At 38.8% G+C, this 25692-nt stretch overlaps 2 protein-coding genes across 2 annotated transcripts in view; one reads left to right on the top strand and one right to left on the bottom strand.

The window, feature by feature from the left end:
• Positions 1-2847: 2847 nt before the first annotated feature.
• Positions 2848-19778, top strand: chs1 (chitin synthase 1). The gene is made up of 34 exons (XM_026378657.1): positions 2848-2894; positions 5710-5845; positions 6925-7110; positions 7239-7440; positions 8381-8541; positions 8626-8701; positions 9090-9208; positions 9844-10021; positions 10227-10323; positions 10486-10582; positions 10770-10891; positions 11079-11174; positions 11466-11642; positions 11746-11893; positions 12092-12157; positions 12246-12421; positions 12590-12648; positions 13309-13509; positions 13614-13782; positions 13882-13997; positions 14230-14409; positions 14495-14599; positions 14680-14797; positions 15295-15373; positions 15458-15693; positions 15949-16067; positions 16197-16278; positions 16458-16611; positions 16789-16893; positions 17195-17305; positions 17545-17682; positions 17820-17899; positions 18231-18297; positions 19704-19778. The coding sequence occupies exons 1-34, from the start codon at positions 2848-2850 to the stop codon at positions 19776-19778; spliced, it is 4278 nt and encodes a 1425-aa protein (XP_026234442.1).
• Positions 19779-20663: 885 nt separating this feature from the next.
• ddx21 (DEAD (Asp-Glu-Ala-Asp) box helicase 21) overlaps positions 20664-25692 on the bottom strand; it is a 7182-nt gene continuing 2153 nt past the window's right edge. The window contains 12 exon segments of the mRNA XM_026378607.1: positions 20664-21716; positions 21862-21906; positions 22352-22486; positions 22735-22894; positions 23157-23230; positions 23475-23594; positions 23865-24026; positions 24209-24358; positions 24473-24618; positions 24773-24958; positions 25170-25287; positions 25401-25579. Coding sequence (XP_026234392.1) covers positions 21447-21716; positions 21862-21906; positions 22352-22486; positions 22735-22894; positions 23157-23230; positions 23475-23594; positions 23865-24026; positions 24209-24358; positions 24473-24618; positions 24773-24958; positions 25170-25287; positions 25401-25579 — 1745 coding nt within the window. The 3' untranslated portion in view covers positions 20664-21446.

The raw sequence follows: 25692 nt of genomic DNA, 5'->3' as shown, positions 1-25692 counted from the left end.
GTTTCATGTGATTTCTATCAACTGTGCAATGACAATAAAGGAATTCTGATTCTGATTCTGATTCTACTTTGACATTTTACAGCCTCTGAACAGCCAATTAATAGTGAGAGTCAACATAGTCTCCCCACGTGCCTCTACAGCAGGTAGTTATTCTAAACACACACGCGTATGGCTGCTAATTATAGTTTGGCATTGAGCAATTCAGTGTGTGTCCAAATCAGAGCCAGGGATGAGTACGTTGCTACTGACCTTTCTGTAGATCTGAGAGGCATCAGCTGTGAATAGAAGTAACAATGCCCTCGGTGACATTACCGATGTGATGTGAACAGCATTTCACAGATCATGGAGCAGGATTGTCGAGCTGAGATCACTGCAACTGAGCAACAACAGACAACAACTGCTCTCTGAAACAACTCCTTGTAGTGTGTTAAGCATGCCCACCCTCCTATGCTAAACAATAGGGGATCGTTTGTGGACTGTTTTAAGCCTGGATATTATCTTGCTTCTCCAAATTAAACCCATAAAATTTGCTCCCTCTCACTCTCCTGTCTTGCTCTGTGGTTGCTGCATGTTATTACTGGGAGACTGTTCTCAGACTCAACCACCTAAAGGTGGGGGGGGAGATACCACCATCATGTTGACCATATGGTCAGCATCCTAATGAGAGTCCACAACCTGACAGAGACATTCTTTTGAGCCTACACCGCACATACACACTGACACAAATGCACACACATGCACAAACTCATTAACACACAGGCACACCGCTTTATAGATGCAAATGTAAAAACACACAAATTTAGGCAAGACAATGGAAATCACAAACAAAAACTGCATATTTCACCTGTCTAAATTCACACAAACACACACACACACACACACACACACACACACACACACACACACACACAACTGAAAATTATGAAAAATCATTCAAGCAAAGGCACAAGCTAAAATCAAAGCCCTGTACTGACACCCAGTGGCAACCCTCACACCAGCAAGTGAAACCATCTGATTAAAGCTTTGTGTTGTTTCCTCTGATGGAACAAACATTAAAGCGTTTGACACACAGATTCAATAAATAATGCATTACAGTGTTTCATTCATTTTAATCTGTCCAAAAGAACAGTTTTACCTCGGAACGACCAGAGAGGACAGGGTGTCTCTGTAATCTAGTTCCAAAAACTGTATTTATAATTTAAAATACTGAGATCATCAGCTGATCTCACATCAGTTTCAGAATCTCCCATTTCTAATGATCATATGTCAATAAGTCAAGACCAACTTCCAGTTAAGTATCAAGACCTTTAGTGTTTAAAGCAAACAAAATGGGATGCACCAAAGTCAGCAGGCTGTTAACGTGTAAATACAATCACCTGCTATGTACACTTCTACACTATATTATATTTATTTCTACTATTTATACTGAGCAAATTTCTAGTGAGTGTAAACCTGTATTTGGGTTTGGTTCGAAGACAAGAATGTCACATATGACATAAGGTTTACAACCAGAGCATGAGATAAAGAAGAGGGGAAACTTGCCATTTCATGTTTCCTTGTCGAGTCACAGCGTACCAACGTACCAACACAATTTCACATACCCAATGCTCAGTTCAATACACACCACACTGCACATATCTTTGTTTTAAATGAGCAGATTAAACTATATCATATGAGATGCCTTGTCTATACGGTGAACTTATAGAAGAAAAAGAAGAAGAGACCCCAGAAGACACCACAGCTGCACCTTCCATGCAACATATTCAGTGCTCAAGGTTATCCTGAGTACAAAACACCAAGCCGAGTGTTGTTCCCAGTTAATTAAAATACTTTAGGTGTGTGTTGGTGCGTGTGTGTGTGTGTACAGATTGCAGTTTAGTACCATCATTGTGAGGACATTTTCATAAAACCTCACCGAGTACATGCACATTATAGGAACATCACCTTCCTGTGGTGACTTGGTTGAAGGTTTCAGGTTGGAACAAATAAGGAAACTAATTTAAGTAAATATAAAAACCCAAACGTGATGAAGACAAGCATGAATATGTGTGTGTGGGGGGGCGTGGGGGGGTAAGGTACAAGCACCTGTGTCAAGTAGAGAAACAGGCTGGAGTACAGGTTGGTGCGTGTCAGGCTACATGATCTTTGTCCCTTTTTATTGGCTTCAATAAACACTGGATAAGTTCCTTATTTTCAGTCAGTGACAAACTTTGATTGCACACACACACAGACACACACACACAGACACACACACACACACACACACACACACACACGTAGAGACACAGTCCCACATCATGCACCTGAATCATGTTGGGTGATTACAGTGTCTTATGCTTCCTGGTTACCTGTCGATACCAAATTCACTTAACGAATGGCTTCACTTACATAAACAATGATCATCAATAGTCACACACACACACACGCACGCACGCACACACACACACCTGAGGGGTTGAACCTGACTGTGGGTGTTACTTTTATAAACCGGTGATAACATAGAAAGAGATGAGCAAAGGACAAACTGACGGACTGAGACTCTGACGCAGATCATTTCCAGGACGAAACTCAAGAATTCAAACAGAGTAATTTACACAATCGAAGGCTGCAGATCACTAAAGGTTCACTAAGAATGTGGACATTTTACTAAGCTGGAGGTGAACTGAAGACTTGGAGACGACGATAACGTCTAACTAATAACAAGGTACACTTTGTTTTGATAAAAGAAACAACCAGAGCCACCATTATTTGATCATGGTAAAATACATTTGATGCTGTTTGATTAGAAAAAACGATTAACTGCATGTTTTATGTAGGTTACCATAAAGCGAGATCTGGACAAGCACAATGGAGGAACTGAAATACAGAGGAAAGAAAAGAGAGGGAAGACACAGGTAAGAAACGATCTACAGTATGTTTCTCGTTAAGGTGGTGAGTGACGTTAACGAAGAAAGTCGAGACATCGTGAAATTATGTCAATTGAAGCCATCTGGGCCCAGTTGATGCAGTTAAAGTTTAATCTTAATCAACCTGCTTGATCAATACATAATTCAAACTACTTGACTATTTGCACACTTTGTCTAAATGGATAAAACCTCTCGTCATTTCGTGTTTCAGTATTTACTCGATAACACAAACTCCAGGTAGGCTGTCACATGGTTTTACCTCAAAATGGCTTCTGTCCAACCACAACAAAATAATGATTGATGAAATAAATGCTGCTCCTGGCAGCTTCTTCCATCTCTGCAGGGAACTTGTGAAGCTATGTTTAAGTGACAATTTGGTTCTTGGTCACCTTTCAAAGGGTTTAAACTTTGAAACATTTAAAAATGATTGAGGCCAGTTTCTTTATGCTCCTGTCCTGATCTGTGCTGTCTTGGTGTCTTGGTCTTGTTTTGGTTTTTGTCCTGACATGCAGTGTGGCTTGTAGATCCTTATAGAATCCTTTCAAACTATGTGCAGTCATTTCAATTTGCTATTTATTTTATTTATGTTTTCGACGCGTCTCAAGACTAACGAAAGCACAAAAAGCACAAAAAATGAAATCTCTAAAAGCTTGTTTTCACTTGAGTTATTATATAATTAAAAGTTTAATAATTAACTGAACAAGTATTCAAAAAGACTAAAGCGAGTAAGATTATTAAAAAAACACACAGATGAGTCAGATGACAATAGAAATATTATTATTTTATATATTTGTGTGTTTATATCCCACATTATCAGTCTAAAAGTCTGTATTATATGGAAATTGTTTTTATCCTTTGTGTATCAGCTCAAGGTTACGACTTCCTAATTACTTACTTAAGACAGAATATTTTTTTATTTAACTAACAACGTCAGAGAGACAAGAGTTCAACCATTAGATCTGATTGAATGTATTAATGAGACACACTCAGAATAGAATATATTCAACACTCGTGAACTAGGAAGGTATTCTACTTTTTCTTAAGTTTATTAATCTCTTCATTATTGTTACGAGGTTCCTTATTAGCAGGATGGATATTATTACTAAACTGTGATTTGTACTGAAGTATTAACAGGTTTCTCTTTAATGCAATTTACTGTATGAGGAAACAGTTATTCTCCTCTATGCACTGCTGTGCTTGTCTTTATAACTGAGGGTAACACCATCCCCGCAGATACCGACTGCTGTTAGGGGAGAGCTGCTGCATTTAAAATGTTGAATACAGTTTTAATCACATTCTACATATCTTTACCACTGGTTGTCTGGTTTTAGATTTTTTGTTTCACAAAAACATTTACCATTAACTATGATTGTAAGAACTTCAAAAAAACAAATAGGTTTAAAGTACAACAGTAAATGTTTGATTTAAGCCTTTTTACTAGTTTTATATCTCAAATGTTGATACGTGTATAGAAAAGTACCATTTTAAATAAGATGAGTATTGGCAGAAAATGTTTTTATGTTATAATTTAAATCATTATGAACTATATGTACTTTCTAACTTGCAATACTTCTGAACTGGGCCGAACAAATAATAGGTGTGCAGAAAAATACTGGGAAAATTAGGATTTTAGGAGGTGCAGAGAACATTTACCAACATAAAAACTGCAAAACAACATTGTCATGTTTGTTATATTATTGTAGAAATGTATGATTAGTATCTATTATTAAAATTCAAATGTCTTTCTTCCTGCATATTGTCAGTTTTATTTTACATATATTCAGCTAAAAGCTCTTTTCTCTTTTTAAAATAGTAGATATTCATTGGTAATTATTTTTATGACTATATGCATCATTAAGGAAAAGAACATATCACTGTTCACACACAAACAATCTGCCAGCGTGTACTTACCAGCAGTATTCAGTATATTTGATAATATCTGATAGTTGCCATGACACTGTCAAAGATCACACAGCGTTATCAATCCCAGAGAGGCAACCCACACCCTGATAATTATTCTGCACTTGACATTAATCAGTCAGCAGTGGGGGCGGACAGAGAAGCTGAAAGACACTTACATGTCATTAGTTTGGTTTACAGTCCCAAAAACACCGGTGTAATCAGAGGTATTCTGGAGGCTGGATCATCTGTGATGTCATTTAATCCACCCAGCAATGCAAACTGACTAATGCAGTACTACTGCAGTACTACTGCAGTAAAGTAGACAAAAACGCACAAAAACTAATACAGAGTGAAACAAGAGGGGGGGTATTTTCTACAGTAACTGACAGCTGCAGGGACAGTAAGACAAACTGTACCCATTGATCTGCATCCTGACCCCTGTGAGATAATGCGGTTCAGTAGTTTTTTTTTTTAAATGACTAATAATGAAAATTAGATTTTTCTCCCCCCTGGAGATGAAACCACACCCGATCATGACCTGCTTCAGCCAATCATTTGAATTATCATCATTACACCCTAATAAACAGATGAGTTTGGTCTGAGTGTTCTTGTGAAAGGAGAATGCACCCTCTGGTTTATGACTTTTCCTGGATCACTTTCATCCCCACAGTCACTTTATGCCTACCTGTAATCTGATGAAGCTTAAATAACATTAAGACTTTGTGACCTCTAGTTTTAGGGCAATAAACTGACAGATTAAAGAAACTAAACACATGAACAGTAAACCCCACAATCACAGCATGTTTTCAAAGCCTGCAGCGATGTATAATAAATTAATGTATTATAATACTGTATTAATATGATTTATCATATTGTTTGTGTGTCTGCGTGTTCGTCTCAGGGACACATGGGATCCATTCCAGTTGAACCCAGTTGGAGCTGAGAAGGAACAAAAGAGAAGATGTTTCCAAATAGCCCAGTACCTGGTGGCTGTCATTGTAGGATTAGCTGTGTTAGCCAGTGCCGTTGTCGCCAAGGTAAGATCGTCAATCTCTATTTACTTTTTATTCTTTTTGTTAAGTTGTAGTAGGAGAAGCAGCATAAAGTTCCTGATACAAAAAGTCTTGGGTTCAAACTCTGCTCTACACTCAACTTTAATCTAGAAGATGTCGTTTGGTGGTGGTTTCATCACGTGTCCATCAAACATTACTTTCATTAATAGTCATGCTGCTCATTTTCATAATTCTTTTACTCTTGCGTTCTGGGAAGAAACCCAGACACTGTACATAAACTGCTTAGCTCATGTTACCCTATTCAGTCATAAAGAGTAACAACTCAAACTTATCTTTTAGATTAGTGATAAATTCGCATTTTAAATTTCTAACTTCATTGTGATTCAACATTTCTTTTCCATCACAATAGTTTCCATGAACATGTCTTATCTGTGTCGGCCTGCCTGTCAACAGAGCAAAATAAGCAACATCCCTGCTATTTATGGCAGGGCAGGGCTTACCATCACTGAGCCCTTTGTACCCAATTCAGTATTTTTGTTGTCTCTGTATCTCTCTCTGTCTTTTTCCATCTCTATCTCTATTTTCGCTGACATCTTCATTTTTTCCCAGCATGAATCTTTAGCTCTCTGCTCCAGCCTCTACATCTCTGCTTTGTTCCATCTTCCTCCACTGACTTCTATACTTCTTCATAATGACTCTACACTACATCATAAAACAATACTTTCCCCTAAATATGATGGTCTCTGCTGTCTTATGTTAACAAAGAGAGATACTGATCATGTAGCCTGCAGACCTTCCTTATTGGTTTGAGTACAATAAAGCTAAGACGACAAACTACATCATGAGCTGGAAGCACAGAGTAATTACCAGTAAAACTGAGTCAACTCTTCGTTTCCAGTATAGGGAAGTACTGCTCTGCACAGGTCTTGACGGAAAGTGTACTGTTAAATGACAGTTACAAAGTCTAAAGCAGAGCGGCTCTAAAATGTCCATAAATAGACAAAGAAATGTGCTGATTGCATAATTAGTACGTACAGAACAAACTGTTGGTCTTCTTTCTCATCTGTTCTCTTTAACATACTTAAATTTTTCTGTCTAATCAGGGCTCCCTATTGGTGTTGTCTACGTTATCCAGCCCAACCTCCATGCGCAGCCCAAAGGAAAAACAGTTCTACATGCTGATGTTGGTTTTCTGTCTAGTCTGCCCCAATTTCCTGGTGTTTTTAAAGTCACTGTGGAGGTGTGCGTTCAAGAACTTCGTACAACCCAACATGAAGACCATGTCATTCGTACGTTTTGCTAGAGCACACTCTTTTCTTACATAACCTGCTTTGCATGAAATAAAATGTGTATTATAATTCAGACCATGGAAACTCTGTATGCTGTATTTGGATTTATTATATGCGTGTCTTTCCAGATTTGTGCCGTTGAGTGTCTTGTGTCTCTTGGTACTTCAGTCCTGGTTCTAGTCGTCATGCCTCAGTTTGACGTCTTGACTAATCTCTTCATCAGCGGAGGAGTGTGCATTATGTCTGCCATTCTGCAGATTGCATTCAGGCTACAGAAAGAAACGTGGAAAATTGTGTTCCCGCTATGCTCCCTCACTTTCACTGTTGCTGGTAAGACTCTTTAATTTGCTGTCAATCTCAGGATTGTCTGTCTGTCTCTGGCTTTTTGCAACTAGACACTCAAACAGCAGATGTCCAGATGCTTTTGTTGAATTCAATTTAGTTTGTTGTTATCCCAGTATCAAAAAAAGGAATAGTCATTTACTCCATAAACTAAAGAACCCAACTTTACAAAACACTGAAAGCTTTCACTAGCCCATATGTCATATTTAATTGTCTTTCCATATGCAAAATTGTGACTAAAGGGAAAAAGGAGAAAGACAATAGAACATGTGTAATAATAGATGCCATGCTGATGCCTTTCTGTTCCTTCTCTTGCTCCCCTGTCACTTTCTTTGAGTTATGTTTTTCCATTCAGTGTCTGGTTCAGTAAACCTGACACCCTAACTGTAACTGTCTCACATGAATGATGTAAGATTTCCACAGTGGCATAGCAACACGGGCAAGTTCTAATTTTAAGCATTAAAATATAAATTGCATGTAGGTTACAAGGTCCAAAATATATGGTGGAGAACCACCAACAGCGCAAACCCCGACAAACTTTTAGCTACAACATGAATGAAGCCTTGTGGCGGAGGAACGTCATTCATTTAGGGTTCATGACTGCAAATTCTTCTCTTAGAAATTACATATTAACACAATAAAACAAAAGCAAATGTAATCACAGATTTAATTCAGATGCAACATCAACAGTCTGTTCCTTTACGTTCTTTTGTTTACACTGTGAATGCACACTGGGTAAGCCACCAGATGTTGATGGTTCAGATCCAACATTCATTCAATACATGCCTACTGTTGCAAATTTTTATTCTCAGTTATCAACTGTAAATGTACTCATTCAAATAATAAAGAAGTAATATCAGTATTTTGACAGGGAAACAGATCTACTAGCTAATTACTTCACTAACTGACTAATTACTATTACTAACAGGTTACTGCCTCCTGGGACTTGACTACCATGTTCGTGTAACATCGTTTGTGGACAGACAGACCTCAGAGTGCTATATCTACATTGGAATTGGAGTTTTCTCTTCTCTTCTTATTTCCCTCTGCTGGTGGGAAAATCCACTGCAAGCTACCAACCGAATGCAGGTATAATGTTTTCCTGTACTGTGTTTCTAATGTTCTGTCTTTCATCAACATCGTCACATGAAAACTACTTTTTGTGTTTTGCAGGATACCTTGTCAGAACTGGATGGCTTCAGAGACTTTGTATTTGTCATCACCAGCATTCTGAGAATCATTGTGATAGGTAAGTGTCTGTCTCAACCATTTTCAAATGGTCCTGTTTACAAAATGACACATGCTCTTGAAAGGTTTTTTTTTTTAATGGCCAACATCACCGTGCCACGGTATATTGCTAAATCTAATCCTAGCTCTCATGTCTGAAGAACAAAACACATTTCTGTGGCTGTAGATGGATTGTGGAGGATGTTTTCCAGCTGTGATGAAGTCTTCAATTATTGTTTTCATTTTCACACCCTCAAGTACCAATTTCTTCCACTCTATTCAACATAATCAACCTTATTTGTTATGTCGGTGGAACCTCCAACGTTTTCTGACATTTCAAATCACCTCTAGATTTCATATGAACCTATTCTACTTGTTTTACGTCACTGACACATTTAATTCTGTTGTAGGAGGAGTATACCTGGTGTACCATGTACTTATTCAGAAGTCTATCACCTGGTCGGACTTTAACCTGAATAATGCCGACTCTGAGTTACTGCAAACAGGACTGGTGCTGCTTTTCTTACAGGTAGGAAGAAGGAAGACAAAAAAACAGATTACACATAGATATGGCAGAGGCCATTTGACTCATAACACTCTGGAAGTATTTACAGCCTTGTTTCAAAGTTAGTAAATGGTCAAACTGCATGTGTTTATACTGTATGGACTAAAGGGCAAATAGAAAAGTAGATTTTTTTTAAATGTTCCTATTTAAAATAATGGAATTAATTTAATGTATACAACAACCATAGCACCTCATATATTACTGAAAATTGTCTGAAGTTCATAGTATAGTAGTAGTGTAAGATAGTGTAATAAGAATAAGAATAAGAATAATTCTGTCCTAATTAAGTCAAATAAGTTTAAACATTTTGAGATCAACCATAAATCTCACACCTTAATTCTTAAAGTTCTGTCAACTTCAGGCTCTTTAACCAATATCTTCTCACCTAGAGTTTTGTTTAAACCTTTTTTTCTTCTTAACCAGAAACTCCAGAAACATCAAGCATTCTTTGCACTCCACTGCTTTTCAAAGATATACCAATCATATCTTAAACTGTTCCCATTTATATCAGCAGTCTCTATAACTCTGCCACCCAAGAGGAAAAATAAATGTTTGACAAACTGCACTATCCTTAAATATTTGCTTGTCTCCTGCCTCAGGCCTTCTGCTCCGCTGCCTGCCACTGGTTTGGAGTGGTGGCCTGTAAGATTCATGCAGTCAGGATGAGTTTTGCACTGCCCGTGTGTTGCACAGGACCTACAGTGCTACTGCTGGGACTGATACTTTTCCTAACTCAAGCACAAAAACTGGGCGGAGCAGACAACGGGAGCATCACAGGTAGGTTTTTATCATTTGTGCTCTGCGTACTTTTGTTGGAACACATTTACATTTGGTCAAACACCAGAAAACTGAAAACCATTTATACGTCTACAACTTGAGTCTCTATATTGCGATACTGAGAAGCTGAGTTATAAGAGTCATGAACCTCATTTCATTTATTCCCAACTTCCTTTAATGGCTTACTACTATGTTACCACTGCAGAGTTTTGTGAAAGCTTGGCCTTCCTGAACCACAAGAACACATCCATTGTGGTGTTACTGGAAATTACAAGGAGCATCTGTCGGACTTCACTTAACAGGTACGTTTGTTTTTGAACATGTGTACAGTAAATACAAGCAGCTATGGTGACTTTAATGTGAGTAAAATGTATAATGAAGAATGACCTCTTTATATCCATACAGGTATCTATATAGTCTTTAAATCTATTTGTATTAATGTTTGTGTGATATTTGTTTGGCAGCTACTACTTACAATGGCCTTTTTCAATGCTGGCACTGGAGGGAGTGTGTATGTGGTTAGGCTTCGTCACATGTACCTACTACGTATGGAAGATCAAGGTATCACTATCTGTGCTGTACTTACTCTCCTAAGTCTGTGAGCATCACAACCACAACTCCATTCATTCAGCTGCATTAGTGCAGCAGCAGAAACTGTGCATCTCAAAACAACTAAAACCACAACTACCTGCAAAAAGAGATACGAGATACAAACACCTAAATGTCATCACTGTTCACCATGTCTCAGGTCCAGCGTATAGAGAGAACCTCTCAGCTCTTTGTTCGGCGACTCTATGAATCTGCTTTCATTGACCTGTCTCTGCTTCTCAACACTAAAATGAAGGTGCCACGAGCCCGAAACCAAGAGAGGTGAGAAGGAAAAGTGTATTTACATAATGTTCATGTCTAAATAACAGTTAGTAGATGAATGATGATGTTATTCAATGTGTGGTTGTATCACTGGAACTCTTGGGTCTGTAAAAATCTACAGCCTCTTTTATTTCCTGTACCTGTACATGTTTAAAACATCTCTGATATTCCCTCCTCCGCTCTGCAGCCATGATGACATGCAGAGCTGTGTGATCTACCTTTGTGCCACCATGTGGCATGAGACCTATGATGAAATGCTCAAGATTCTCACCTCCATGTTCAGGTTAGAGACGCTGCTTCATGATATTATTGATGATATAACGTCTTGCCTTGCTTCAGTAAGGTGTACAACAATACATCACAAGCTTTTCAGCCTGGTGTTATGTTGCTCTTTAAAATAACTTGACTCGTTTATGACTTTATTTATATAATATAATATAATATAATAATATAATATAATATATATATATTTAGGGGCTTAAAGTGCTCAGTATTAGGCTGTTAAACCTTTTCAATTCTTCCAGTGAATAGGCTCTTTTAGAACACTTTCATGCTGTTGTTGCTCTTGTTTCAGGTTGGACCGCTATCGAGGCGATCCAAAAGAGGAACATAAAGACTGTTTTGACTTTGAGTGTCACATTTTTGTGGACGACGCGTTCATGACGGAAAAGGACGCAGAAAAGGGAACCGAGAAGAGGCTGGTTAATTCCTACGTTAACGACTTGATCAACGTTGTCGTAGAGGTTTATAGGTGAGATTACTCATCTGCGATCATTGCGATTGTTCATTCGTGATATAAAAAGTGCATTATCCATCTAATCAATCACCTCTCCCTCCTGCCTCCATCTATTAAGAGTATTTACCAACAAAGAACCAGACGACGTGTCAATCATTGAGGCTCCCTATGGTGGCAGGCTGATGTTTGTTATGCCAGAAGGCAACATGCTGTACGTCCACCTGAAAGACAAAGGTCTCATCAGGAACAAGAAAAGATGGTCCCAGGTATGAAGCAGTTGTTACATGTGTGTGTATATCCTTAAGTACAAGATGCTATTCGGTGGCCAGCAGTCCTGCACCACCACTTGCAATTAATTAATCAACTGAAACAGCTTGTCCTAAATACACTCATCATCATTAACAATGAGTTTAGCAACACTATTTCATGCCTTTAACAACTGGTCTAATGTACATGACTTTCAGATTATGTACATGTACTACCTCCTCGGCTGGAAGGGCTACATCGTCAAGAACCCTCAGAAAATAACAGTAAGACTTTTCTGCCTTTAGTGTAAAATATGTACAGTATGTTTGTTAAATATTTAAACATGTAAAACATGTGTCCTACTATGTCCAGCGCCAGATTAACCCTTGCAGAGCCAGTTTGGTCTCTTTGGATGGGGAGATTTTCCTGTTGCCTCAGTATGACAATGACAACAAGAGAAAATTCATCTCAGATGACAACACGTATATCCTGGCCCTTGACGGAGACACCGACTTCCAACCTAAAGCTGTAATTCTGCTTGTAGACAGGTCAGTGACATTCAAAAGCACGATCATTGCTCAGGATTGCTGAGCTACAATGATCTTTCAACATAAATTGCTGACGCTATTGTTGGACACAAAATGTCAGACACCCGTTCAGCCAGATAGGACAATCGTTTTTCGGTTACTGTAATTAAAAACTGTGTGGTTTAACAGGTTGAGGATGTATGAAAATGTAGGTGCAGCATGTGGTAGAATCCATCCCACTGGTATGGGTAAGTAAGCACGTTTTAAAATGGTACACATGGCTGGATATTAACACCAATCTACTGATTCACATCCAGCCCAGAATCAACTAATGACTTTGATTCAGTTCAATTCAAATCACAATGATTCGTTGAATCTTTATATAAAGAAGAATCCACACACTTCCATCACTTCACTTCTGATCATCAGAGATAGTATGAATAACAGTTCATCTCACTGTTTACAGTACTGTCACTGTTAATGTAACCCGCTATTATCTATGGTACTTCAACCTTAAAGTAACATTTTTATCCATAATATAAAAACAAAAGTAGATATTTTACACAACACACACCCTTAACTGAACCTCATGCAGTAAAACATGTAACCACTGCATAGTCAGAATATTTAGTACATGTTTATTAATAACAGGTGAAAATCCAAGATCAAACACCTGACCTTTAAGAATCAATGTTGAATCATTCTAACAAAAGTCAGAACTGTAAAATAATTTCCCATTTCTATTACTCAGTCCTATGTTGGCCTATGCTCTGTGCTTCTTATTTAAGCATAGTTTGAGTTTATGGGACTCACACTGGATTCAATATGGATTTGTGTAAGATTTTCTCCTCCTTTATTTCCGCCTTTATTCTCTCTTCTCTCTTTTCACTCCTTTTCTGCTATGCCAGGTCCCATGGTGTGGTACCAGAAGTTTGAGTATGCAGTAGGTCACTGGCTTCAGAAGACAGCAGAGCACGTCTTTGGCTCTGTGCTGTGCAGTCCAGGATGCTTCAGTCTGTTTAGAGGGTCTGCCTTGATGGATGACAATGTTTTAAAGAGATACACAACAACTGCAACAAGAGCCGCAGAATATGTGCAATATGATCAAGGTTGGCACAGACAGACACCTTTAGCTGTGTCAATTTTGTCTCTCAACCGTTCACACTAAATCTTTTATTTATTTTGTATTGTTTATGCACCTCTCTATGTGTAGGGGAGGACCGTTGGCTGTGTACTCTGTTACTGCAGCAGGGATGGCGTGTGGAGTACAACGCTGCATCAGATGCATACACGAACTCACCACAGGAGTTCAAAGAGTTCTACAACCAGAGGAGAAGATGGGGACCCTCCACACTGGCCAATACACTGGACCTTCTGCACAGGTCAGTGTAATTTATAGTTATGCTATTCTTCAGGTAGCCGATTATTTTGACTTTATGATTTGTATTTGAACTCTTTTGTGGTTTTGACTTAACCTGCAGTGGAGCAGAGACAGTGAAGAGAAACTCATCCATCTCCAGGCTTTACATTCTCTACCAGATGTTCACCGTTGGTTCCTCCATTTTAGGACCGGCCTCTGTGACTCTCATGATAGCAGGTAGTTAATAAATGCAGATATTGGTGTTTATCTAATAAGTGCAGTGGGACTAATTTTTTATTAGCACTGTAGCCCTGATTCTCTTATCTTATCTTTACCGTTTCCCCTTTATGAGTCAGGATAAATAAGTCAACCTGTAATGTCAATTCAGCAAAGTAAGATAGAGGTCAAGCTGATATTTCATTGCTAGTTACATGATTTGTCTATCGTGTCTATGTCTTTTCCTAAACAGGTGCTTTCCAGTTTATCTTCAAACTCGCTGGAACACTTTCTATCATCATCGCAAGCATTCCTCCCGTCTTCTACATCATCATCTGTTTCGTAGCTAAGCCTAACATCCAAATAACCATCGCTGGCATCATGAGTGTTCTGTACGCCTTCCTCATGACTGCATCCTTCTTTTCCATCATCGGTGGGTAACAATTCTTTGACTTGTTCCTTTTTCTAAAATGTACTTCAAACGTGCTTACACATACTGTGCCACTTTCCGTTTGCAGGTGACATGGTGGTTCAGGGCACCTTCCTCACTCCTACTGGCTTGTTTTTAGTTTCCATGGCAATCATGTACTTCGTAACGGCTGTACTACACCCAGAGGAGTTTGGTATGATTACCTCCTGTAATTAGAGACATGACGTTTTCTGGTTTATGTTATGTCATGTCATGTCATGTTTTCTTCTACAGGGATGATTATCTATGGTCTGATGTATTTCATCTGTATCCCCAGTGGATACCTCCTACTGACCATCTACTCACTGGTTAACATGCACATTGTGACATGGGGCACTAGGGAATCCAACAAGTAATGCACTAATCATTATTAGGAGCAGTGGCTGAAATCTAATCACCAATTAATCTTCAGCCAACTTGTTATTATTGATTAATTGACTTCTGGTTTCGGCACTAATGGTGTTGGTTGTAGCAGTAAAGATGATTTTGAGAGGTATTAACGATAAAAGCAGTAAAACAGTAGTAGAATAATACTTCCAATCAGTAATATGAGCTGCAATGGGTGACTGTGTTGCTCTAATTCAATCGATATTATTTAAGACAATGTTCACACACATTATTATCTCACTGATTCTTTCATTATTTGATTAACTGACCAAACTCAATTCATCCATTCAGTTTTTGTGTGTGTCGTTAACCAATCACTTGCCCACAGGGAATCACAGGGAATTAATTCTCACTTATGCCAATCTGTATAATAATATCTGTATCCCCAATAATCACTCACTGTATGTGTCTGGAATTTAATGTCTATATTTTGTTTTGACTGTACTTGTATTTGTTTGTCAGAGGAGAAGCTGTGAAGAAGCAGCACAATATTCTGTGTGACAGAAACTGTAAACTCTGCTGCTGGGACATGAAGATACAGGTATCGTTACCAAACTCTTACTGACAAACCCCCAGGTGCTCAACTGATAGACAAATTAACTCATTTTATCATTTTACTTTACAGGTAACACAGGAAAAAGAGAACCTGATACTTCAACAAATCACAGGCCAGACCGTACAGCAAGCCGCTCCCGTTCCAAACACCACCAAGGAAATACCTCCAGAGCCAATCTCAAAGCCCGAGCCTCAAGCCAAAGTCAACACGTCCAAGAAAAAGGCAGTGGAAGCAGCTAAAAAACCTCGCACGGCCAAATCAAAGAGGAGGTCATCGGAAAGCAGTGACACTTCTTCCAGTAGCATGTATTTATTCTGCTTTTTCTTCATTATCTTTCATCTATGTGGTTGCTAAATGTTTAAGACAATCTATCATGAATATGTACTAACTGGTCAGTGTCAGTCTCCACACTGCTGACATTAAACATAATACGCTATAGTTTAAGTCCCAAACTGAGGACATCAGCTTGTTCCTCATGTTGGAAATATGTCGTAAAAACATCTACCGTGAAACTTCATGCTACCCAGACTTCACAAAGATGTATGTGTGTCTGTGTGCAGAGACGACAGCGATAACACCAGGTGCAGCTCATCGAGTGCATCTGACAATGACCATAAATATGACAAAAACAACTTTATGATTGATGACATTGACTTAACAGAGGAGCTTCCTGTCAAAGGTAAGAGGCACTTTGACGGCAGATTTGTCTTAAATACTACGCTGTAATTCAGACAAGTCATTGTGTAGCACACTGTATGCAGGGTGGACTATTGTAAAGTTGTTGTTCTGTGTGTTTTTGTGCGTAAAGACTGGGTGATGCCAGTGAAAGAAGAGTTTTTGAAGAAGCTGACTTATGCCAACATGAAGAGAAACCTGCAAGAGCAAATACGGTAAATAAGTACCATTACAAACAAACGTAAGCGTTTGTATTTTCTTAATCATCAGGCTGTCAGCACCAACAGAAACTGACTGCAGATGTTTGCACAAAATAAATAGTGAATATGGATGAAACAAGCTTTAGACAAGCTCATTTTATATGCACGTGTTGTTTTTTTCCTTCTCTCCTCAGATACACACTCCGCAACAGAGATTATGATGACGTGTGTGAGGAGCTGGTCCTAATGTTAACAGATACTCTTAACGGACAGTTAGTTGGAGTCGGGCCTGAAGATGTTCTGACAGGAAGCCAGTTGGAGGAGTTACAATATGCGCTGACTGAGCAGGTGAATAAAATACTGTGATAATATGTTGCTTTTATTTTACAGTTGATTTGGTTTTCAGTATTATAAATGTTTTATTATATCACATTGACCTTGTTTGGTTTTTAATTTCATGAAAACTAAACCTAAAATCTGCTGTTTATTAAAAAATGTGAGTGATTGATTATTTCTATCCTTCAGGCTCGACGCATCCTGAAGACCAGTCGAATGGAGAGATTAGAGAGAAGAGTAAAGTTAGCCATTGAGAAAACACTCACCGCCCCACAAGTACAAAAACTAGATGAGGTAAGATTCAGATTTAGTCCCTGAGAAAAAAATACTGTAGCAGATACGTCAGAGTCAACTTTAAATCTAAAAAACTGAGATCTAAAAAAATAAAAGTCTAACACAAGGTTCCAAACATACAGTATATACTCCAGTATGGGAGCTAACTGGGAGCTAACTACCATTTATTGATGATAATAAACATACTATGATAATACCAGGATAATGTCAGCCATGCTTTTCCTTGCCAGGTTAATTTCATCATGACCTTAAATAAAAATTTTAAAAATTTAAATAAAAAATGTAATCTGTGTGTGTTTAGAGTGAGAATGACTTCTGGATTAAGTTAATCGAGCGCTACCTGAAGCCGATCAATGACCCTAAATCCCATCAGGAGGAGGTGACCAGAGAACTAAAGTCACTGCGCAACAAGGTCAGACACCTGTATTTACCACTCGTCATCTTTATTAACAATGATCACACTATTATCTAAAGATTAATTAAAGGAGTCTGTTTTAGTAGTGAGGCCCACAACAGAAAGGGAGTGGACGAAGTCAAGTCAAACTGAATCTGTTTGTCCTCAGTTCCAGTTACTGTCCTACGTCTGCTGAACCTCACTGCAGGCACTAACATAGATATTATTAGTATTCTTATTCTCTTTTCTCTGCACAGGCTGTGTTTCTGTATTTCATCATCAACGTGCTGTGGGTGGTGGCCACCTTCTTCCTGCAGGCAATTGGAAATGATGTCATCAGCATCAAGATCCCTAAATACTATCCCAATGGAACTCAGTCTGACGAATTCCTCAAGGTTGGGGCCGTTACCCTCTTAGCTGCATGTGCTGTTTCTGTTTTACAGGAGGACTCGGACATATTTCTGAATGTCTGTCAACACTGCTGTAACTCCTGCTCACACTCATCACCATTACTGTCATTTTGTGTGGACAGGTGGAGCCTGTCAGTTTGATGTTCCTCTTGTCTTTTGCTGTTCTTCTCATTGTCCAGTTTCTGGCCATGTTATACCACAGGTACACAAACACACACACACACACACACACCTGTGTACTGTATTTGCCACACACCTGCTGAATTGCATCACTTCACATTCAGCGTTTACTCTTCTGGAGCTCAAGTCAGACTTGTATTTGACAGCTTCCTGGCAAACTCACAAACTGACTATGAAAACTAAACAGGACTCCTCATACTGTAACTTCTCCAACTTGCATGCATCCTTCCTTCATGGATTATTATACTCAGAGTTGTCATTGTAACATATCTACGTATATATATATATATATATATATATATATATATATATATATATTTCTACTTACGTGTCCTCTTGGTGCCTCCCTGCAGAGTCTACACTCTGATCCATGTAGTGTCCTATCGTGGAACAGAGAAAGACTACAAGGAGAGAGACAACGTAAGTAACAGCAATTTGTTTTTCAATGAGAATCTTTGCACAACAGTTTCAGAGGCTTTACTGTATTAAAGCTCAGTGACAGTTGGGCCCCTGAACCAAACACTATTAAATAAAGACAAACTAATTAGATTTGTAATTACTAAAAGAGTAAAATTAAATAGCATGTGCAAAAATGCAAATTTTATTATCAAACATTATAGCAGCCAAAATAGCTGGCATGTAAATACTACAAGGCTGATGACGGTATTTGGTGTATATTTGAACAGAATATATGTAAAGTCAAAGTAAGTTTAACACAGGCAGCTGCACAAAGTTGGTTAAATGACATTTAATTCAAAAATGTAAATGTGATAACAGGTTTCAAAAATAATACATTATATATTTTGAATTGAATTTGTAAATCAATCTTGGCAGTATGTCTTCTATAAAATTAAACGAGCAGCAGGAGACCCCATCATGGGACCCCCACTGACACATTACAGCTGGCTCCACATACACCCAGCATTAATTTAATTATAACACAAGTGAAATGGATGAAGATGAAGCAGCAACCAGACTTGTAGTTGGGTTAAAAGCAGTTAGAAATCACACTCAGCCAAACAATGACATGTCAAACAGTACAGGACAAGTCAGTAAACCTGACCATACAATCACACAAACAACTAAACTGAGAAATTACAAGTAGGATGAGTTCACCAACAACTATATGTTCATCCAGACAGCCACAGCTGGAAGCCTCACCTGTCCTCCACGGTGGCCAGGTGTTCACACGGTCCCATCTAGACCTCCCACCACTTCCTGCTTTGACTTGAACCAACTGGTGTCAGCTAATTAACTAATTATTAAAGCCAAAATAAAACATCTAATATTAGGAAACTGTCTGGAAACGCACTTCATTTGAACAGACCGGTGAGTTTCCTTCTTCGCGGGTTCTTAATCAAGTGACGCCAACTTCACCTGCGTCTCCTCAGTGCACAGAATCACCTGTTCAGTGCAATACCAGCTGTCACCACACAGGCTGACTGGCGTTTCATACGGCCCAGCCCAGGGGGCGCTGTTTCGCTCGTTTTAAGAACCTCAACAGAAAACTGGGGATGTTCAGTCTTTAACTATAAATGCAAAACTATCTAGTTACAGTCACCACAGTGAAGGACACAGAGAATATAACGTTTTATTAATTTTAACCTTCTAACTTAAAGCATAAATAACCAATGATCAGAGAATAGAAAAAGGTCCTATGTTAAAATAATAACAGGAATAACGTATTAGAAGTCATCTCACTCACACAAAAAAGACAGATACCTATTCAGTTAACAGTGTAGGAAGTTTGTTCATTTACTTGTGAAAGCAGCCTATTACATGTTTTCCTGTTTGTTTTTCTTGTTATGTGGTTTCCTGTCATCTAGGAGGAAGAGGATGATGGCTTTACTCTGGAAAACCACATTGCCAATGGACTTGTCATTACCAGTGATGACCTATAATCAGTGACCAGCGAAACCCAACAACCAGCGCACACTGGCACCGTCAGACAAGACCAATCAGCAGCTCTCTCAACACCTAGAGGCTGTGAATGCATCAAATCCTGCTTTCACAATACAGAGAAATGATAAATAATGATAAAACTGCATAGAGGGCAGCCTGTGAGATGGTATTTGTAAGCTGAACATGTCTTAATTTTAACATCACAGAAAATAATCTAGTCTTCCCCTATTCTGCAGCAGTTGCTTTGACTGTAATCCAGCTGGAGAGGCGCAAAAGGGTTTGTTTTAGAATTTGAAATGAGAAAATGTTCGGATGTGAGCTCAGGGTTTTGTGCAACAGGACCTCAATGTTTTTAATGATGAAGTGTTTTATTGGAATATATTTGCTTTTTAAACTTGTATTTATTCTATTTGAAGTATGGTTGAGTGCATCAGGTCCACAGTCTAATCAAAGAGTCCAAATATAAAACATGTATATGTATGTATGCATATACCGCACATCTCATTTCATAGTAGTTTAATTTGTAGAAAATCACTATAGTCTGGACGTAGATTAAACAAATGATTTTCATTTGTTTATTGTGAAAAAACTATTTTTCACCTGACTGGATAAGAATCAAAGATTGTATTATGTTCTTTGATATGTTCTAAATGTGATCACTCACTTTTAACAAACTTTTCAATAAAATAAAGAGTCAAGGCACTTGAGTTTTCTATCTAGGGATATGTACACCTGAGGGTCAGTGGGATTTAATCTATTATTTATGTTCTGTGTAGTATTTCTGTCACACGTAGTTATCTATTCATTACTGTAGTTTAACTGTATGGATCTGCTTACAAGTCCCCTAAAGGTATAAAGTCAACACACTCATTTTCACACTCTTATAAAGAATAACAACCAGAGTTGACCTTTTTTTTAATCAATATCATTCAAATGAATGGAAGCAGTAGACACAGTTATTAAATAGAGGCAATTGCAAAGCAATCATCTGATATATTTTTGGGGAGTAAGGTTTAAGCTAAGGGTAAGGCAGCAACCTGACACTAAGCACAACTCTCCTGGTGCAGAGCAGAAACTAGAGAGCCGAGTAAAAAGTGGCTCCTTCACGAGTTGGTAGAATGGTGTACCTTCTGTTTGGAACAAAGGTTTGAGTCTGATTGCTGCCATATTTCCCCAAACACCCAGTATAAGAAAGAGAAACACGTTACCTAAAACTCAATGAATGATGCGTCCAAACATGCTTTTCACATTACCACATAATGCGAAACATTTACTATACTGTAAGATGAAAAGCCAATGTTCTACCAATCACTGAATTGTATAAAAGTATGTAGAGAAAATTCCGATGTTAGGAACACATCACTTCATGAGTTTTAGTTTGTCACCTACACATCAGGCATAACAAAATGGCTGCCAGTGGCATTGTGTGGATATACTGTTCTCGGACAGTCTGATCTTTCTGAACCCTTCAGAAATGGCTACTTGGAAATAAATCATGCTCTTACGTAGCATTTTTTGTATACTTTATAGTCAAATATCTGTAATAAATGCACTGTATAGCTTTTATGGTGTATCAGCCACAAATCGGGCCCTCCCACTGACAGCCAATAAAAAACACTGCCAGCCCAGGTGAGTGACAGTCAGTCATCAGTCCACATGTTGGTACTTCAGTAATCAAACGCTTGGCTGAAGCTGCGTTTGTGTCCTCCTCTGTTGTTGCTATAGCCACCACCGCCGCTCCGGAACCCGTTGCCACGGCCACCGCTTCCTCCGAAACCCCGTCCCCTTCCACCTCTGAATCCTCCTCCTCCTCCTCTGTCGCCACGGTAGCCACTGCCAAAGCCCCTGTCGCCGCGGTTACTGAACTGCTTCTCCTCCAGCTCTGGGAGTTCTGTGGCTATAGTCAGTTGCCAACGGCGACCGTCTGTCCAGTTCTCCTGTTGGAGCATCATGAGGGTGAGAAGAATGTTAGCAGCAAATCTCAACAACATTCGACTGTGGATTTATCACTTTTACTAATTAAATTCTGAAGACACTATAACAACTACACGGACAGAACAGATTCATCACTGATGTTCTCACCTGAATCTCCTTGACTTTGTCAGCAGGGACATCAAAACAAACGCCCTGTTAAGACACATAAGGGTGAAATGATGAGTGTTAACTGTCTCACTCTGCACAAACAGGCATGGACACACCTACAGACACGTTTTACACATTTAACAGTTGTTTTCCAAGTTACTTGTTGTGTTTAATTTGACTGTAGTCAAACAGAAAAATCCTGTTTTTAAGACCAAAAACATTTGACATGGTTCTTTTCTTAATTTGCATTTTGATTTACCAGTGGATTTCTCATTTACTTTTCCATGCAGCAGCTCTATAATAATTTATGTGGTTCTCCTTGAAACCTTTTTTGAGAAAGTCACCAATATTATTTTCAAGAGCAGTCACTGGTCATAATTTGGACAGTCTCTGGCCTCTTCCCCTGCTATTATATCACAGCAGTCATACTAAAATATACAAATCTACAGCTTATTTTCCCGCACATGTACACGTTTGGGTGTATACATACCGTTTTGCCTTTTAGGAAAGTCATTCTCTGAATGTGGTTCTCAATCTCTTCTCCAAGTTGTTCTTTCATGCTTCTCCAGGCATAACCCATGTTATGCATCTCCTGAGAACACACCAGCTGCATGGTGGTGTAACCCTGGAAGCACAAACAAGAACAAGTTAGGCCCAATCTGCAATATAAAGAATGTTTTCAAGCATGTAACAGGTGTGTATGTGTCCAAGGGCTGTTGAAGTTTGAATCATCCTAAGTATGTAGCCCTACATGAGTACATAAGAAATTATGTTGTTTAAGAATGGCATGTGTGACAGTAGCCACTATTTTACAGAAGTGTATCTGGTTGTTTTGTGAATATACAAGTGTGTTCTTTATAATGACAAACTCACCGCATCAGAGTTGAGCAGTGACCTCTGCTCTAGACTTGTGGCCCCAGAAATATGGGCCAGAGCAGCTGCTAGAGCATCAACTGCTCCTCTCTCCTCGATCAGCTTCTCTGCTGATTCTCTAAAGTACCCGATAGCTGCAACTGGAACAGAGTCCAGAAACCTGGACGCAGTAAAGAAATAAAAACAGAGAGACGGTTAGGGTTGGATGTTTTTGCTATAAAGGTTAGGGAAGGCCTGTGGGGGCACTTTTTTTAATGTCTGTACAATCACTATAGACTTCTCAAATAATAAAAGTTACCCTTATTAAATAAAATAAATCTTCTTAGAGACTATAATGTTTTAAATACAATCAATTACACTTGAATTATACAAATATAAGCATATATGGTTCTAATGGGCTCCCACTTTGCAATATGACCCACCTGACAGCATCTTTGCTTGACGACTTGATGATATCATTGGCAGTAGGAACGCCAACCCGTCTGAATGTAATGCCCTAGATTATATATATATAAAAAAAAAAAAGAAGTTTTAAATCATTAATATAAAAACATTTACATTTATGTACAGTCACAGACTCCACACAATGGCCAAAGGCAAGAGACAACATTATTCCAGTAATCTGGATTCTCTCCTTATTTCTATTTCCACACCTTGTGCAGCACAGGTGTGATTGAAAACTGTTTTATTTCTGTTGTTTAAACTACTAAAACTTTAACCACATTTAAAGGGATACGTACTGCTTTGTTTTCTACGTAGCGCAGCTGGTCCTCTTCTTTTCTCTGGTAAAAACAGATGCAGACTCCAGTCCTGCCTGCTCGGCCTGTACGTCCTGAACGATGGATGTATGATTCCACATCCTGACAACATTAAGAGAAGGTACTGGTAACAGGTTTTTAAGCTTTATACTTTATGGAACACTGTTATTAATTAAGTGCAGAGTTTACAGTTATCCAATAAAAATAAATTATTTAGCATCGATCATCCAACAAATTTTCACTTTAACACACTATAAATCATGCCATTGCTATTTTTTTTAATATGATTCAAATAACATCTCATGGTCCACCTATAAATACTTAAAATACAACATGAACATAGCAAAGAAGAGGCACAATGTAGCGTCACACCTTTGGTGGAGAACACTGGACCACCAGGTCGACTTCAGGGATGTCTAATCCTCGGGCTGCAACATTGGTGGCAACCAGAACTTCAAAGGCCCCATTCCTGAATCCCTTTAGCGTCATCTCTCTCTGTTTCTGTGGGATGTCTCCGTGGAGGGACTGAGCACTCTGGGAACATACAATTAACATGAGAAATGAAGACCAGAGCTTTTAGTTTCTGCTCTGGGGGAACTGACACTTCACAGTAAATCAGCACCGGCCCTGGTTTCCAAAATCATACTTGTAACAAAGTTGCATTATACAAAAAAAGTTAGTTGATGACTTTACAAATTAAAACGGGTCTTATCTACCTGCTTGATGGATGCATTCATTGAAAGCTCATTGGCGTCTTTCTTTGTCTCACAGAACACGATGGTTCGGCCGTGGCTGCCGCTGTAAACCTGGATCACATCGCCTAACACAGCTGCACGCTGTGACCAGTGGCAAGCTATGGCCAGATGCTACAGAAGGTAAACAGAGATGATTAGAATTATAGTTAAGTCATAAGGTGCAGCCTAACGCACCCGACGACTCTTTCCTCCTACACACACTTACACACACACACACACACTTACTTCAACAGTTGTTGCAGCTTTCTGTGTTTTCTTGCCGATCAGGTCAACGTGTTTACATCCTGGTCTCATGTATTTCTTGGCCACCTCATATACCCAGGGGGGGCAAGTGGCCGAAAACAGCAGAGTCTGGGGATTTGACTCAGAGTCTGTACAGGAACACACATAAACAAAGAGAAAAACACAATGTTGTAATTTTGAGAAAAAACAGACTCGTGTTCTTATCATTAAGTATTAATTATTGATTTTATTTCCAGCGTTTCCATCTTCTTTCATAAACCAGCACACACAGATTCACTTTACCTTTCTTGTATGATGAACCCAAAATTTCTTCCACTTGTTCTGCAAATCCCATGTCCAACATTTGGTCTACTTCATCCAGAACAACATGTTTCAGTTTGGAAAGGTCAAGTTTATGGTTCTGGATGTGGTCTTTGATGCGACCTGGAGTTCCAATCAGAATGTCAATACCATTACGGATGGCATCAACTAGACAGGGGGAGATGAGAGGAGAGAGGAATTATAGATTCTGATGTATAAAGTGTGTTGCTAAAATGTTGTCACACAGCTGAAAGAACCCACATTAAACAGGGGAATAAAGAAACATGAACTGGCTATTTAAAGGGTCTATTTTGTCTTTTAATAGTCGTAAAATGCTTCATAATAACAAACACGTTAACTATTTTTGCATAAGTCTTACTCTGTGGATTGTATGAGCTGCCTCCATAGAAACAAGCAATCATCACTCTCTTGGAGATGTCTTTAAAGTCTTTAGCAACCTGGATAGCCAACTCTCTAGTTGGAGTCAACACCAGGACCTACCAAAAGACAGAGAAGAGACTTGGTTACACACTGATAAGGTACAAATGGAACTAATTATGGGAGTCTGCCTGACACTAGTTCTTAGTGATGGCTGTGAATGTGTGCTCACCTTAGGGGCTCTGCCTCTGGTCATTTCCACCGAATCTTTCTGCAGCTTCTCCACCAGAGGGATGGCAAAGGAGAAGGTTTTTCCTGTTCCTGTTCGGGCTTGGGCAATTACATCTTCTCCATCATATACAGAATTAAATGTCTTCACCTGAATGTCAAACAGGTAAGAGACTCCCCGAGCTGAGTCAGACACAGTGAAGAGGAGAAGAAATTTGTTATTTAACACAGTACATCAGTCGCCCTAAGGTCTGCTGTAAACACTGGAAAACACATCAGTTTTAGATGTGTATCAG

The sequence above is a fragment of the Anabas testudineus genome, chromosome 3 (genome assembly GCF_900324465.2).
Source record: "Anabas testudineus chromosome 3, fAnaTes1.2, whole genome shotgun sequence".
Taxonomy (NCBI): domain Eukaryota; kingdom Metazoa; phylum Chordata; class Actinopteri; order Anabantiformes; family Anabantidae; genus Anabas; species Anabas testudineus.
This window is presented reverse-complemented; position numbering and strand designations above follow the sequence as displayed.